General features: G+C 40.2%; 1 protein-coding gene across 7 annotated transcripts in view; it reads right to left on the bottom strand.

Moving 5' to 3' along the window:
* Positions 1 to 13773, bottom strand: part of ATG7 (autophagy related 7) — a 92988-nt gene that overhangs the window by 34030 nt on the left and 45185 nt on the right. The window contains exon 18 of one of the 7 annotated variants that reach the window (XM_048315923.1): positions 3901 to 4735. The exons of the other annotated variants lie outside the window; for them this stretch is intronic. Within the exon in view, the coding sequence (XP_048171880.1) occupies positions 4673 to 4735 (63 nt within the window). The 3' untranslated portion in view covers positions 3901 to 4672. Of the gene's footprint in view, positions 1 to 3900; positions 4736 to 13773 lie in introns of those variants that run through there. 7 annotated transcript variants of the gene reach the window in all.

Below are 13773 nucleotides of genomic sequence, written 5' to 3'. Positions count from 1 at the left end.
GAGTGGAAACTATAACTTTTTTCCATGGTGGCTGGTTACCACCACGTCCTTATATTTTCAGGACACCACATAGTAGAACAATTTGGTGTTTTCCAGGTTTTTTTAGAATCACAGATAGGATTAGAAGCTGAGCTGTGAGGACAGCTGAAGGCTTCTGGGGGAAAGAGAAAAAGCATCAAGCATTTCTCATATCTGCACAGTTTGATGCATTTGCAGAGTGCACAAGTGAAAAGATAAATGAAAGCAAATCCTCAGCACAACCACTCCAGAGCTCTGAGAGATCCTGCATGAACACGTTTTTAAAAGATTTTTAGACATAACAGCATTTCTTGTAATCTTGTTTTTTTCTCTTGCTGGATTATTTACATGCATGAATTCTCCAGAATTTCAATTTCTCCACTCTGTTGAAAGCTCCAAGATTTCTATAAATATCAGTTTCCCCATCATGCTGTCTCTGTTACAGACACAAAGACCAGCACATAGTCTCCACCCTCATACTTAACCCATCTTAAAATCTCCTTTCCATTATGTCAAGGGTTTTTGAGAACTAACCCAGCCCAATTTTTTACTTAAAATGCAAAATTTAAAACCAGTTGCCAGAGCTGTGAACTGATCTGAACAAAACAAAAAACAACCAAAACAAAAATGAAGCATCTGTAAATTGCGGGTTAGTAAGAAATCAGGGAATAATATTCTAATACTCTGTTCATAAGGAATTATGATGTTAAAACAACAACTCTTTATCCTGCCTAAGAACACTTAGTGTTAACAGCCAATAATGTGGCAAGAACCACCAAATATTCTACAGTGAGCCATCAATATAGATAATATAATAATACAGATGTGATAAAATTCCAATGTAATTCTGAAATCTCTGTGTCTACTTCTAACCATGCTAACCATGTGACTATTTTAATTGGTTTTAAGATTTGCATACATATTACAAGAAAAAAATACAGTGCTTTTGTGGGGAGCAAAAGAACTTCTGGTTTGAATGACTGTATCCCAATTAAATCACCTAATGCACATCAGATCTGCAAACAATAGTGGGTGGTGTTTCCTGGAGTAGGGAGATGTGGCTGCTGCCTGGGAAGGAACTCACAGCACCTCATTTTCATGGGGAGTCACCCAGCTCACCCTCACAAGAACTGAGAGCAGGAAACGGGGGCTTCTTGTCAGGGTACCCATGCAGAGAATGGCAAAGTTGATTTGGCAGCCTGAGGCAAAGAGGGAAAAGGAGCTGAAGTCGATTCTGTTTGAGTCTCCAAATCTGTTCCCAGGTTAAGCAAACTCACAGAAAACAGGAAGCATTTGAACACTGCTTTTGAGAGTTACAGATTTCAACGGTGCACGACGCAATACTGCAACACGTGCTGAAAATTAGCTCAGAAATGATGGATCTTTCACCATTTCACTGGGTTATAAAAAAGTTCCAGGACCTGAATCAATATATGGGTATGTATTGGATTTAGATACAGGCTCTGAGTGTCAAATACAAGTCTGCCAAGGAAACTGAGAGCCTTTTCCCCAAAAAACTTAAGGGCTAGGACACATTATCCATGTTTTTCACTGTTTTGTGGGTGGCTTAAACTAGAGTTTAAACAAGCCCTGCATTATTTACACCCAGGGGTACTTTTAAAAGCTGCATTCCCAGTTAATCTAGAAAAGCAATTTAGTTTACAACCTATTTCCAGCAGGAATAGCCAGAACCGATTTTCAATTATTCATGTAGTGAAAGGGAAACTCAAAACTATTCCTGTTCAACACCACATAACATCATGCTAAACTTTCAAATAAAGCTGTACATCTCCATCTGCCCTCCACGTGATTAATGGGCACATTTTTAACCAGTGCGTTAATTAGTGCCATTAATTCCTAAGTGCACAGCTTGGAATTTCCTCTGGAATACCCTGTGCTAGAACTCTCCACTTACACACAGTCAAGCCTGAAGTGTGTATTCTAAATTGCTGAAGCTTTTTCTGTAGCTGTAAACACAAACTGATGAATCTTTTATCAGCTTCTCAACACACCTGAATATTTCTTTCGAAGGACACGAGTTCCCTTGCATGTGATTTGCATGGAAAACAGGTTATGGAGATCACAGTGAAAATTATGGAAGGTTATGCAGCTCCCAAGTTCACCAAAATTGCTGCCATTGTCATGCTATTCCCTTAGATTATCTCCAAAATCACACGAGCTGAGCCAGTTTCCAAAGAGATGAAGAAGGGCTTGAACCTGGGTGAAATTCAATAGCAAAACTTCCTCTGGCTCCCTTATAAAATTTTCAACATGTTCCAAACTGGTTTTGTGTGTTTGTTCCTATGTGGTTTCAACGCAGTTTGGACTTGCTCAGCACAGTTTGAAGCTGCTTTTGTCCATGCACAGAAAGCAGTAAAACATGGGCTGAGCCCCAAAAGAACGTGGTGAGCTCTGCACTCAGAGATCTGGGCACTGGGCAGTCCTGCCATGCCCACACCAACCTCGTCTGCTGCACAGTATATTCCATTAATGAGGAAAATGCAAGGGTTATAGAATTGTCAGTCTGCTCCCAGCAGCAGAAAGCACCAGAACTGTGAGCATAAATTACTGCTCCAAAAGGGAAGCCAGAGAAGGGAACAACGCTGTCCACTAGGACTTCTTTCTTTTTTCTTCTTTTTTTTTTTTTTTCCAATTTAGAACAGCAATTATTTTCTAAAACTTCTCATCCTGACAAAGCAGAAACAGCAGGGCAAGACTGGAGGGCTTTCAAACCAGAGATAGCTCCAATAATTATAAAGCTGAAGTTTAGCAAAAAAAAGTAGGATTTTGGGGGTTTTTGCATGTGTCAACACAGCTCCCAATTTCAGAATAGGATATTCACAAATAGTTGATATGGACAATAACATTTGTTTTCTAGTACCACATCCTGTATTACAAACAACCCTGTTAGAATGTGTCTGAATGTCCAACCATCCACAAAATCAGCTCATTCCTACTGCAGAAAAAAACCATTCACCCTCCAAGCCATCAGCTCCAAATCTATGAATTAAAAAGTTTTCAAATGATTCTTAGGGAAGTGCTATTAAAAACTTAATTAAGCAATACCATCAAGGTGAACTCTTATTTGTGCTCACTCAAAATCATGGCTGAACACTTAAGCTCAAGGTGAGACTTCAGTGTAGCTCAAATGTTGGAAATGATGAAAGCTTTCACAAGTGCAGGCTTAGTGAAATACAAGAACTGAATACAGTGACAGATCTATGTGTGAATTATTCGAGTTTTGCTTAGAATTATAGAAGAAATTAAGTTAGGGACACCTAGAGGTCATTTACTCTACAGGAAACTCATCCCATTTAAACCTTCTCCTCCTGGGATAACATCACTGCCTTCACCCTTTTGCTTCCCCACCTTTGACAGAGTTTTCTGCTTAGAAAGACAGAAATGTTGTGTTCCAAGTGCAGCACCTTAACTGTGGGATTATTTAGAAAAAAAATTAAATTAGATACGAGTGTGAAAAGTGTGGAATGAAACCACTTTTAAAACCAAACCCACTCCTCAGCATCCTATGAAAAGTTCCCTCAGAATGAAGACCCCTCTGCTTGCATTGGAAATTTAAAATCAAAATCTCAACACTCACCACACTCCTGTGAACAAAACCCAAGACTTTTGCTTTGTAAAATCACAAATATTTATGACTGAAGTTTTTTTATTCACAACAGCAGAATGATATTTGTTCAGCCTCACACAAACGAAGCCTGTCCTGTGAAGTGCCCCTTTTCTTTAAGTTTAACCCCAATCAGAAACCAGGTTTCAGTACTCATTCAAGGGTGTGACTTCCCTCTAAACAATAGCATAACAAACCCTATAAAGGCAACAGCGGACAGGTGGAACTGTACTATGAGGATAAACACAGTCAAAACAAAGAGGTAAGAGGTTGTTTTATTTAGTTAAGACCAACAAGTCCAAACAAGCAAAGACACCTCTCAATTTAAGATTACTTTCCTTCTGGCAGAAAATGAAAAAGAGTATTTTTACAGTCAAATGACAGCTCCTTTTTTTCTTTTGCTTTAAGTATCAAAATATCCCACACTCCTAATTATGAAAATCTCCCAAAAGACAACTTGGATATAACACAGAACAACTCCCTGATTGCTATATATTTCTCTATTTAAGACAACTAAAACAAAGACAGCATGACAGCACAAATACTCCCAAAATCAGCACTGACTGAGCCTTTTCAGAGAAGGTTTTCCCTGTTAATTTTCAAACCACCACATACAATAGAAGCCTGAGTTTCTACGTGCAAATACATTCTAACATGCTCGATTTTGGTCAGCATCTTACATAACCCAGCTCCAGAGAAGTCTCCGTACAAAACAAAACCAAGCCCTCCAACAAAGAATTCCATCTGTCTCCCACATTCCCGAGGCCCACAGTGCCACAAGCTCCAGCTCTGATTCACAGGTAGTTGGCCAATGAACTAAAAAGCCAAAACAGAGCAGAATAAGAATAAAATCATGTCCTGGCAGCCTGGAATTGCACCAGGAGCCTCCAACCACGCTGGGATGAGCAGGGAAGGAGCAGGAGGAGGACAAGGGGGGAAGGATGAGCTCCACGTTTGCTCCTCAGGGAACACCAGGCAGATGCATCTGCAGCAAGTTTTCATGAGTGAACTGCAAGCCTTGCTCGGAGTTTATTTTGCAGTCGTGTGTCCTTGCTGGGTTGATTTTGACAAACTGCTTTCCTGTGGCTCTGCCTGGAAATGACAAGTGAGGGCTCCTGTTGTGTGGAGGAGCTGGGAGCCACCAGCCAAACCCCTCCTCCTGTGCTCTCACTCAAATATTTGCTGAATAACAACATCAGAGCTCCCAAAATGCTGAGTCCCCACGCAGAGGGTGAGACAACGTCCTGCTTTCAGGTTTGGGTTGTTTGCCTGACGTTTCTACCCTGGCACTGCTCTGTTTAAATCGTGATACGAGGCTTTACAGATGTGAAACTCCAGCAGTTTGGCTGAAGAATTAACAACAAAACCTCCCTTCAAACAGCAGCAGGAATGTCACTGGCAGCAGCACGTGGTAGCACAGTTCAGGAGCTAAGTGCATACAAGAGGCACTGTCCAAATCTGCACTTAGTGCTATTTTTACCCCACAAAAAAACCCCAAAATAGCTGAAGATGAATATTTTAATACATCGGAATGTTAATACATTTGACTGTTGAATGGAGAAAAATAGATTTCAGCCACTTCCAACAGAGTTTTTATGCTTGGATTTTTCAAATCCTTTCCTTAGCAACAAAACATAACAAAGATAAATAGCAAAGTGAATTTGTCACCTACATCTTCACTGCTAAAGTGTCTTTTCTCTGCTAGGCAGCAAAATGTGACAGATTTCCCTAAAGAACAGCATTTCTCAGTGAACTGAAGGAGAAGTGACAATATTGGGGTCCCAGCTGCTGAAAGTACAATTTCTTTGTATTTCTTCCATTTCTTCCTCCTGGGAGAGGGGAATGTGAGAATGGTGTGAAACCACTGACACTTGAGACACGGTGACTGAGCTGAAGTGTAGGACGATGCAATTAGGAATTAAGTCTCGTAATACCTGCAGCACTCTTGCTTATTAAGTTTGAATTTCTGTGATTTTCCCAAGAGAAGTTATAGAGGACAGGTGGGAAAAGTCTGCTGCACAAGCAAGAGCTCTCAAGACTTCATGAATTTCTGTCAAAATTCCATTATGTTAATTAGGAACTAATTTATAACCTGAAGATATTGACTGGCATTGAGTAACTTCAAGGAGCTCAAGATGCCTGCGTGTGAAAATTCTGATAGATATTGAGAAATCCCCCTCAGAGGCTTCACTTCTCAAATTAATCCTTCAAAAAGACACAACTGTACTGCAAGCATCACATAAATGCTTCAGATGTTATCTCCTCTAATTCCCTTCCGCAGAACAAATCAAACAGAGCTGTATTTTGTAAAGTTACCTGGAAAGACGGAAATTGTTTGAAATGATTCAAGAGAAACACAGCCCTTGGAATGGGACAGTGGCTGCAAAGGAACTGCACCTTATGACATTAGAGAGAAATACCATAATATCTTTAAATTCTAATTTTTCAGCAATTGGTTGTTACAAATGCCTACATTAAATACGGGTAACAGGATCTGCCTGCACTTTGGAAAGTACTGCAGGAATAAATTAATTTTAGACTTGCAGTCATGAAAAGACCTTGCCTTAAATCCTGACTTTATTATCAATAACCACAACAGGAAAGCTCAAATGAGCCTTTTTGAGAGAGCCACAGGCCTCAGTAACTCTTTGATTTGGATTTTTGAAAGCAAACCCTTGGCTTGTGGTAGCAGGTTTTATACAAAGACCCTCCAAAACCTCACAATATTTGCATAGGAGTGACCTCAACATATCTGATTAGCACCAAGATCCTGCATGTTCCTGTAAAAACATTCTTCTATTTGCTACAATTATAGGTTGACATATACATTTCAGAACTAAAAGGAACCAAAACATCGTTTAATTCGCCATGAATTTTTGTTGTGGTGTTGTCAGACTGTAACTGCCCATGTCAAATCAAGTACAGCTGCACTTCCAACCAAGCACAGCAAGCACAGCAATGCTGAAATAGATGGTAAAGAAGTTTTTTAGAAGAATATCTCTCTTTTGCTGGATTATAGAAATAAATGGTAAAAGAATGCATGGCCAGCTCAGAATATGCAGTTTCAATGTCATTTGTTTTCTGCTTTGGTACTACAACTATCACACAGCAAATAAAGACCAGCACTTGGGTTTGTTTTGACATCTTTTTTTGTAAATTTTAAACTAGGTTTTGCTTGCTTTCTAGCTTCCCTTCTCCCCTGAAATTATCATGTTATCTGGTAGGATTAGGCATCTAAATCAACTTAATAAATCTCAGTTATTCTGCGAAAGCAGACAAGGAGATATGTGATTAAAATATCTTAAGTGTATCTTTAGTTATGATAATATAAGTCCAACTCTTGAGGGAATGGCCCACACAGGGACCAAACCCACAACTTTGCTGTTTTTAGCACCTTGCTCTGACCAGCTGAGCCAATGATAAAACAAATCACCTCAGAATATCTCTGGGGGTCAGATAAACACTCTGGGGACACTCCTGATTTGCTTCAGTTCACATTCAATATAACGGGAAAACATTCATGAACTGTCAGATGTGGGTCAAATTCTTAAAGAGGTCCAAAATCCTGAAAACTCAGCATGTTTGTATTTTAACTGCTGCCTTAATGAGTCCCTCAGTCAGCCCAGAAAACTGCGAAGAGGAAAGGAGGGCTTGGCTAAATCCCAAAGGTGCTGTAATTCCCAAAGGATCAGAGGCTTTGCAGGGCCCACAGTGCAGCACAGCCATGCCCAGTATTTCCTGACCCAGGAATAGCTCGGGATAGATTTTCTCACAGTTTCCAGGGAGCCACAGGGGCATCTTTCCTTCCTCGACCATAAATGCTCTGTGGGCCATGCACAAGTGCCCAGTCCCCCTGGACAAATGCCCACCGTGGAGAACCACTCAGCAAACCTGGAATAAAAACCTCCCTGCTCCCTTCCAGAAGAGAGAACTGATAAACATCTGGGCTCTGGAAATGCCTTTGTGATGTTTGGATCTTGTACCAGCAAACTGCTCTCACACACTGTGGTACCTCATCACATGATACTGCACTTTTCCAAGAAAAACCCAGTCAAGTGAAAAGACTTCATTACCATCAACTCTCCTTTCTTAAAAGTTACATAATTGCTGTGCAATCTCTTATAAGATCTTATTTATTTTAGCTTTAATTATTCACTTCAATGGAAGGCTTATTTCATAAAGTGTATCTTTTCACTTTAAATAAAAAGCACAAGTCTCTTTCTCTTCGCTGTATATATTTTGTTTACCACTTGCCAAAACGTTGTTTCACATATGTGAAAAGAAAACTGGACTGAATACATGTGAAATAAACTATTGGCAAAGACACTGCAAGGGCTTGCCATTGAGGAGATTCACAAGGAAAGCCTTCTACTTTTTCCAAAATCAACAAAGGTATTAAAAAAAACAAAAACAAAACCCTCATAAAAAGGAACAGAAAGGATTTTTCAGGTAACTCTGAATTTCCAAGCTATTAAAATTTTCCTCAGAAGACTTCCACATCTCAGTTGTGCGTCCACCAGAATGTCAGGGCTCCCCTGCTGAGGAACGGCAGAATTATAAAGTCCTGGTTTTATTCCAGTCTGTGTTCCTCACTCGTTTAGCAAGACTGAAAACTCCTGATTAAATCATCAACAACTCTGATTAGAACTGGTTTTGTTGATTGCAATTGTTGTTAGAATTCTGATTAGAATTGTGGGAGAGAGCACTTAAATTCTGCAGGTTTCCTCGATTTTTGCACAGTCTTGCTTAGTCCACAACCTACATTATTCATCTATTTTAGTCCATCAGGAATGTTTTTATTACTAATTTGAGAGCTCCAATTTGAGATCAAATTGAGAGATGTTAAAAAGCAAACTCCTGACCTCCTGTGTGCACAGTTCCTGCAGACCAATCGTTCATGGCAAGACAAGAATTTGTTGCACTCACAGCATTTGCATCTCTCGAGTTCTCAGCTGGGGCAGAAAATTGTTTTCAGCCAAACAGATGCTTGTAAAATCGAAAATGAAATGATTTCATTTAGCAGCTTCATCTCACCAAACATCCACCAGCTCAGCTCCCACTAAAGTTTTCCAGGTGCAGATTTTTTAGAAGGCATCTCAAAGATGGAATTTTAGGAGAAAGGGCAGACACAAGTTCAGGAAAAAAACTATAGAAAGCTGCTGCATAACTTCAATGTTATAAGGAAATATTTTCTAATGTTTATGAAATTATCATGTATCTACTTTAGGTTATCCATAACATACTGCTAAAATCAGATTAAATTACATCATCAGCTATGCCACACTCATCCATAACAGTTCAACTGTGCAGCTTGGTCAAACTGACACTTCTTTCCATTTCCCAACAGCCAAAATATAAAAGTAAATGGCACAAACACCTACAAAACTCCCTTTTAAAATAATTTCAAAGCTAGCAATTTTCTCACAATTTTTCAAACTTTACAGGTGAAAAAACCAGTAAGAGTGAGATTGAGCTTCCTGATAAAAGCCACACAAGAGCAGAAACAAAACTGGGAGAGGATTCGAGGATCCCCAATTGCTCCTTCTCTGCGAGAAATGCACATTCCTTTCTAAACCCCAAACAGAAATAAAAGATGGGAGAAGATTTATGGCAAATAAAACAGCCCTTTTATCCCTGTCTCAAACCACAGATTTTGGTTCAAACCCAGTGATTATGGGGAAAAAAAAAAAAAAAAATCACACTTCCACAGCACAGCACAAAACACTGGTAGATCCGAGCCCTTAAATGTCTTATTAGCAGAAATTGTTGCCTTTCAACTCTGTTTTCTCCTCACCCTCAGCAGCTCTCAGGAGATGCTGGCAGGTATAAACACGCTTTCTTTTAATTACAGAACTGCATTACTGCTGTAACTGATTCCCAGCTCCAGCAAATTATGATCAAGTGCCCATTGTGCATAACAATCATTTAATGGCCGACAAACCATAATAAAGAAAGCTTTAATGAAGAAAGCTGGAAACGCGCCCAAATTTTATGGCAGCGCACTCCAAAAGAAAGAGTTACAATCTGTATTTAAGATTAAGAGAGCCTTTTAATCCAGATGGCCAGAATTAAACAAAGCAGTGCAGGGAAATTTTGATCAAAAGCTAGTGCAACATGAAAGTCCCAAAATTCCCCCAGCAAACCACGGCTAATTATTTCAAACAGAGGCTGCACATTCACTTTGGATTGGGAAGAACTCCGAGGGAAATACAACGGGAGCATGTTGCTTTCTCTGTGATAATCCACTCATGCACTAGCTTTTCTATCGTAAAAGAAAGCAGCAAGAAATCTCCCTGCTGGCAGAACTGTTTGGAGAGTTAAATAATAAAATTTTCAAGGAGTTTGCAAAATAAATGAAATTATTTCAGATCAGCGTGCACGTAGCTTTAAGATAGAGCTGAGTAAAACTGAAGACACTGCAACTGGAATTTGGAAAGGTCCTTAGTTTCAGTATTGTGTTATTAACAGATGACACCCAAGTTTCATCCCAAGTTTGCTCCCCTTTGCTTTAACTCCCTTGGAAGTGCTGACACACTGCTCAGCACCAGTGGCTCTCCCCAAGTCATGTCCCAGTCAGCAGAGAGGCTGGGAGATTTCCCACTCAGCATCAGCGTTCTGGGCTTGTCCTCGGATGTGTGGGAACAGGCCCGTGGCTGCTGGCAGCATCCCACCCACTCCATGAGTTGGGACAGTCATAGCCCTAAACTGCTGAGTGCTTCTAAAGCCCTCCAATGATTCTTTAGTGACTAAAAAGTACAAATACCCATTTTTAGTAGAGCAATAAAGCAGCAAGAGGCTCTGCTTTTCAATGACTCTCTTTCTGCTGCTGGGGGTTTTGCAGAAACCCCAGCGTGGAGAGGTACACAAAGAAGTTGATTGCTCAGCTCCTCTACAATAAAAACATTTATCTTTTGCTAAGAGTTTTTATGTTGATGAAATAAAACCTCTGTAAAATTCATCAATTAATTAGAAATCATACGGTCCTGCAAAGTTTGAACTTACACAAACCCAGCTTCACTTCACCTTGTAAAAACACCCAACGAGACCCCATTTTGGACACCTACTTTATTCTTGCTCTGATGTTTACACCCATTTCTTTGATCTTTTTGCTGAGGCCAAGCCAGTGCTGAACTGTGACATAAATCACTTTGTCACAGTCAGAAATACTGATGCAGACAGAAAAATAAGGAACCCTTGGTGAGCATGTTTGTAACAGAGAGCGGGCAAGTCCCAGGGAATAATGTTGCTCCACAGCATCCTGCTCCCTCCCTGAGCCCCTGAACATCAGAGCAGCCCTGTCAGCTCTGCTTTCTGATGCTGTCCCTGTGCTGCTCTGGAAAATTGAGAAGTGATCTGGTTTCTTACACAGTGACTTTATGCTCTTGCAGAGTTGGAAGGAGATCACGGAATCTTTGATTTGTATTTTTTTTGTTTCATTATTTTCTGACAGCAGCAACCTTTGAAAGTCTGCCAGGCTCCCTTGAATGAGAAAGGACTGACAAAATCTGATCAGCCTCTGCACTGATGTCAGTACTGCCCATATTTATATTGCCTTATTTACGTGCACACACAGAAGGAACGTTCGCTCTCTCTGCTCAGCCACCTCCTGCTCCCAAACACACACCAAGAACTGCTGCAAGCACAAAAGCTGCCAGTTAATCTGCTTTTTTCTGTAAAAAACTGCAACATTTCCACCTCATGGATTAAAGGAGCTGAGGAAAAACTTGCTGAGAACGTAAGTGACACACACAGAGGTTTGACAGAGAGGAAATTAACCCCAAACATCTGAAACGCCGAGCACCAGGTTCATCCTGGCTGCACAACATCTTTCAGTTTCTAAATGTTAGCATTTTCCCTCTGAGCTCTCCTCTAGGTGAACAAAACATTATTGATGTGACTCCAAATCAGCAAAAACACTGCAGCAACTGAGCGTGAGCTGAATCACAAACTGTACTTGTGGTGATAACAGCATCTGCTGGATTATTTGCAGATTGAGCAGCAGAAAGCAAATCCTGTGCAAAAGCAACAATGGGCAGGCAACTGCTGCTCCCTCTGGGACAAGGAGCAATCCAGAGATGTTCAGTCCCCCTTATCCCAATTTTACAATCAAGCATCTTGTGCAATGTCAGGGTTTCTGCTGCTGTGTGCATGAACGGGGCACTGCATCATTGTGCCAGGAAAATCAGAACTGTCACTCCCAAGGGTTTACACAGGGGAAAAGCCAACTCCAATGGAGCTGTGACTACGGTCAACTATTCAGCAAAAACAGCCCTGAAAGGAGAAAAGTAAAACAAAGGAAAAATCACACGTGAAATTTATTAATGAAAGACACAGGAGGAAAATCTAACTGAGGAAAAGAGATCAGAATTGCCAAAACAAGATGCAAAAAGAAGGAGAAAGCAGCTGGCCTGAACTATTCCAGCTCTTCTTCCAGGACTGGTGGAAATCAATGGAATATCAGTCAGTCCTGTGTCTGCACTTGGGAACTGGCTCTTGCTCCAAAGCTCTGCTCTCTCCGCTGTACAAGAGAATTCTTAGGATAACTAAGTTAAAAATTACAACATACCACACTGAAATAAACACTGGAGAACAAATAATTATAAAACAGTCATTAAAATGCCCCCCCAAATCAATGCATTATTTATTTGTGGAATGCCTGCAATTGTTTTTTAAGGGAGTCATAAAAATTCCTCACTCTCCAGGAGTCTGTTCATGAGGGCAATGAATTTCCAGAAAACCCGATTTTTTTTATACAACTCAAGAGAAATATTTTTGGATACAAACTTTAAAAAAAATAGTGCTTTAACACTACTAGCTTTATTCCTTAAAATGAACAAAGACTTGCCTGCAATGTAAACAATGAAAATAAAATTAAAAAAAGGAAGACCACAAGTCTTGTAACCTAAACACAATACCCATTGTCTGGACTTCCCTGTTTCCATGAAGCACATCTGATTTTCATTCTGGATTAGAACACTCTGCTAAAATTACTAATACACTGGGATAAAACTTAATTTAAAATTTCCAGATGAACAACTTCAGCTCTGATCTGTGTTCTGTAAGTGAGAATTCCCATTTTAACTCCGGAACAATGATTAAAATCCAATATCGAATCCTAGTTCCAATAAGTTTTGATGACCTCAGAGAGAACAAACAGTAGTTTCTCAACAGAAAAAAACACCACATAAAACTCAGATCCACTGGCAGCTTTTGTCACTGCCTAGCCAGGGAAAGCTTGGCTCGTGGCCTGATATGTTTGCAATTCCAAGAACTTCCAGTATTTTCCTGTGAAGAGATACTCAATTGCCAGAGATAAAAACTCGACTTTAAATGTGCTGGAGTCGATGGTGAGAACAAGGATGACAAACTCCTCTCTGCTATTTCACTTCCTTGGCTCTTCTGCTCAATAAAAAGCCATGGAGAGACCTGAGCTGGACAAAAAAATGGGAATAGAAGGGGCTCCTTCTCCTTTTTGTTTCTGTGAGGGGGGTGCAAACAGATTTGGGAATGGTCAGTGATGCCAACATGCTCTGGTTTGTAATAAAAACACACAAGGAGCCCAACAGCAGCTTTAGCACAAAAGCTTCGGCACAAGAGATTCAGCCCAGCTTTTCCCTGTGCTCCACTCTTTCCTTGGAACTGGGGTGAAATAACAGCAAAACCTCCAGTGAAAAGTCCAGAAAGGCCTGTACAAAATCCTGACAGAAAAACCAGGGGCAGAAACTGATGGACTCACTAGTCTGAATGAGGGCACACATCTAATTCTGACAATGCAAATACAATATTTCTAAAAAAGGTATCTCAGGCCATCAGTATTCTGTGGACAGCCTTGAACTCCCAAGAAATTACATTATGAAGAAGATAAAGAAAAAACAAGATTAAAAAAGGCCTTTTTTTTAAAAAAATATAAATGTTAGTGTTTAAAGTGTAACTTTTGACGTTCAATTGTCAAATCTGGAGGTAACAGGCCTTGGCAAGAGCTGTGGATTAGAATAACTCCCCAGGCACACAGGGTTGAGGGAGGCTGCTGACAAGGGGCAATGGGCTGAAGGAATATTGCCCAAAAATGACTCTTAAATTACACCTGATACTCCACAGTCAGGAAAAACAGGTACTGACAACTTCTTATT

Source organism: Corvus hawaiiensis, chromosome 11, assembly GCF_020740725.1.
Source record: "Corvus hawaiiensis isolate bCorHaw1 chromosome 11, bCorHaw1.pri.cur, whole genome shotgun sequence".
NCBI classification, from domain to species: domain Eukaryota; kingdom Metazoa; phylum Chordata; class Aves; order Passeriformes; family Corvidae; genus Corvus; species Corvus hawaiiensis.
The sequence above is the reverse complement of the archived record's forward strand: the minus strand, read 5'-3'. Positions and strand labels throughout refer to the sequence as shown.